Source organism: Phytophthora infestans, genomic scaffold, assembly GCF_000142945.1.
Source record: "Phytophthora infestans T30-4 supercont1.199 genomic scaffold, whole genome shotgun sequence".
NCBI lineage: Eukaryota > Oomycota > Peronosporomycetes > Peronosporales > Peronosporaceae > Phytophthora > Phytophthora infestans.
Genome location: NW_003303560.1, coordinates 92,702 through 93,960, shown reverse-complemented (window position 1 = coordinate 93,960; position 1,259 = coordinate 92,702). Strand labels below are relative to the sequence as shown.

Sequence of the window (1,259 nt, the reverse complement as noted above, 5' to 3'; positions counted from 1 at the left end):
GCATCGTCCATGCCTTCAACAAGCCGAGCGACGCTACCATCCCTGCCCAGACGCCGATTCCTCGGAAGGACATGGTGCTCGACGCAACGTCGGGTAGTGAGGTCTTCAGCGCCATCGACTTGACCGATGGGTTCTGCCAAATCCTCATGAGGCTGAGCGATATATACTGCTCACAGCGGTAAGCACTTCCAGTGGTATGCTCTGGGAGTGGTTTGTTATGCCACAAGGCTTTAAGAATGCTATCGCCACGTTCAATCGCATGGTATCCCATGTGTTGCGCCCGCTCCGCGATTTCGCACCGAGTTACTTCGACGACATCTTCGTACTGGGTACAACTTGACTATGATCAAAGCACCTGGATGTGACGTGGAAGCGGTGGGCGCGTTCTTGCGCAACTTTGTGCCTGAAGCGAAGTGCTTGAGCAACTTTGGCTCGGAGGTTGTATTCCAGCTCCCGTCCAAGTCTTCCGGAGTGTTCTCGACCATGCTGCAAGTGCTTGATGATGAGAAGAGCAACCTGCGTGTGGTTCAGTATGGAATATCTGTCACTACATTAGAAGAAGTCTTCTTACGCATCTCTCAAGATCGCGAAGAAGAAGCGGCTATGGGCGTAGCTGTCTGTGGCGTTGAAACAGTGGATCAAATTCGCAAGACGTCGGCGACGTCTGCGAACTCTCGTGGGACCTTGACAGGTCCGAGTTGGACGCCTATCTCGACTGAATCGACGAACCGTGCGATGTTCTGGAGCCAGTACAGAGCGCTGTTGACCAAGCGTGTGCGTATCGCGAAGAGGGACAAGAAGAACTTGTTGAATGCAGTGTGTATCCCTCTGCTCTTTCTGATCATTCTCGTGTCACTTCCTGAGATCGACGTGGCAAGTTTTATGACTACAAGTGACTATGCTACAGAGCTGGCGTCTGTGTCTCGTCAAGGACGATGCTCAAGCGCGAACTTCTCGTTGGTCTCGGTTCCCAGCGCGTGTGACAGCTACAGCTTCAACTACTGCGAGCTTGGCGTGATAGACTGCAGCGCGTCGACCTGTTGTGATAAGACATCTTCATTGAAATAATAGCGACCCGGTTCAACTTCTTAGGCTCGATGTCTCTGGTGGCGAAGGCCACAGGAGCACGCCGACCAGGAATGAAGGCGGCATCCGGACCGAACGGGTCCACGGGGAGCATCCTTGGCAATGACGAGTTAGGGGGAGCGGGGATCAAGACAGATCCGGGGGATCTGTGTTGTAGCGGGATCAGTGTGGTG

General features: G+C 53.7%; 1 protein-coding gene across 1 annotated transcript; it reads left to right on the top strand.

Moving 5' to 3' along the window:
- Window positions 1-342: 342 nt before the first annotated feature.
- On the top strand, window positions 343-1,046 carry PITG_20275 (ATP-binding Cassette (ABC) Superfamily; the record flags this gene model as incomplete). The annotated part of the gene is made up of 2 exons (XM_002895310.1): window positions 343-966; window positions 1,029-1,046. The coding sequence occupies 2 exons, from the start codon at window positions 343-345 to the stop codon at window positions 1,044-1,046; spliced, it is 642 nt and encodes a 213-aa protein (XP_002895356.1).
- Window positions 1,047-1,259: the final 213 nt, after the last annotated feature.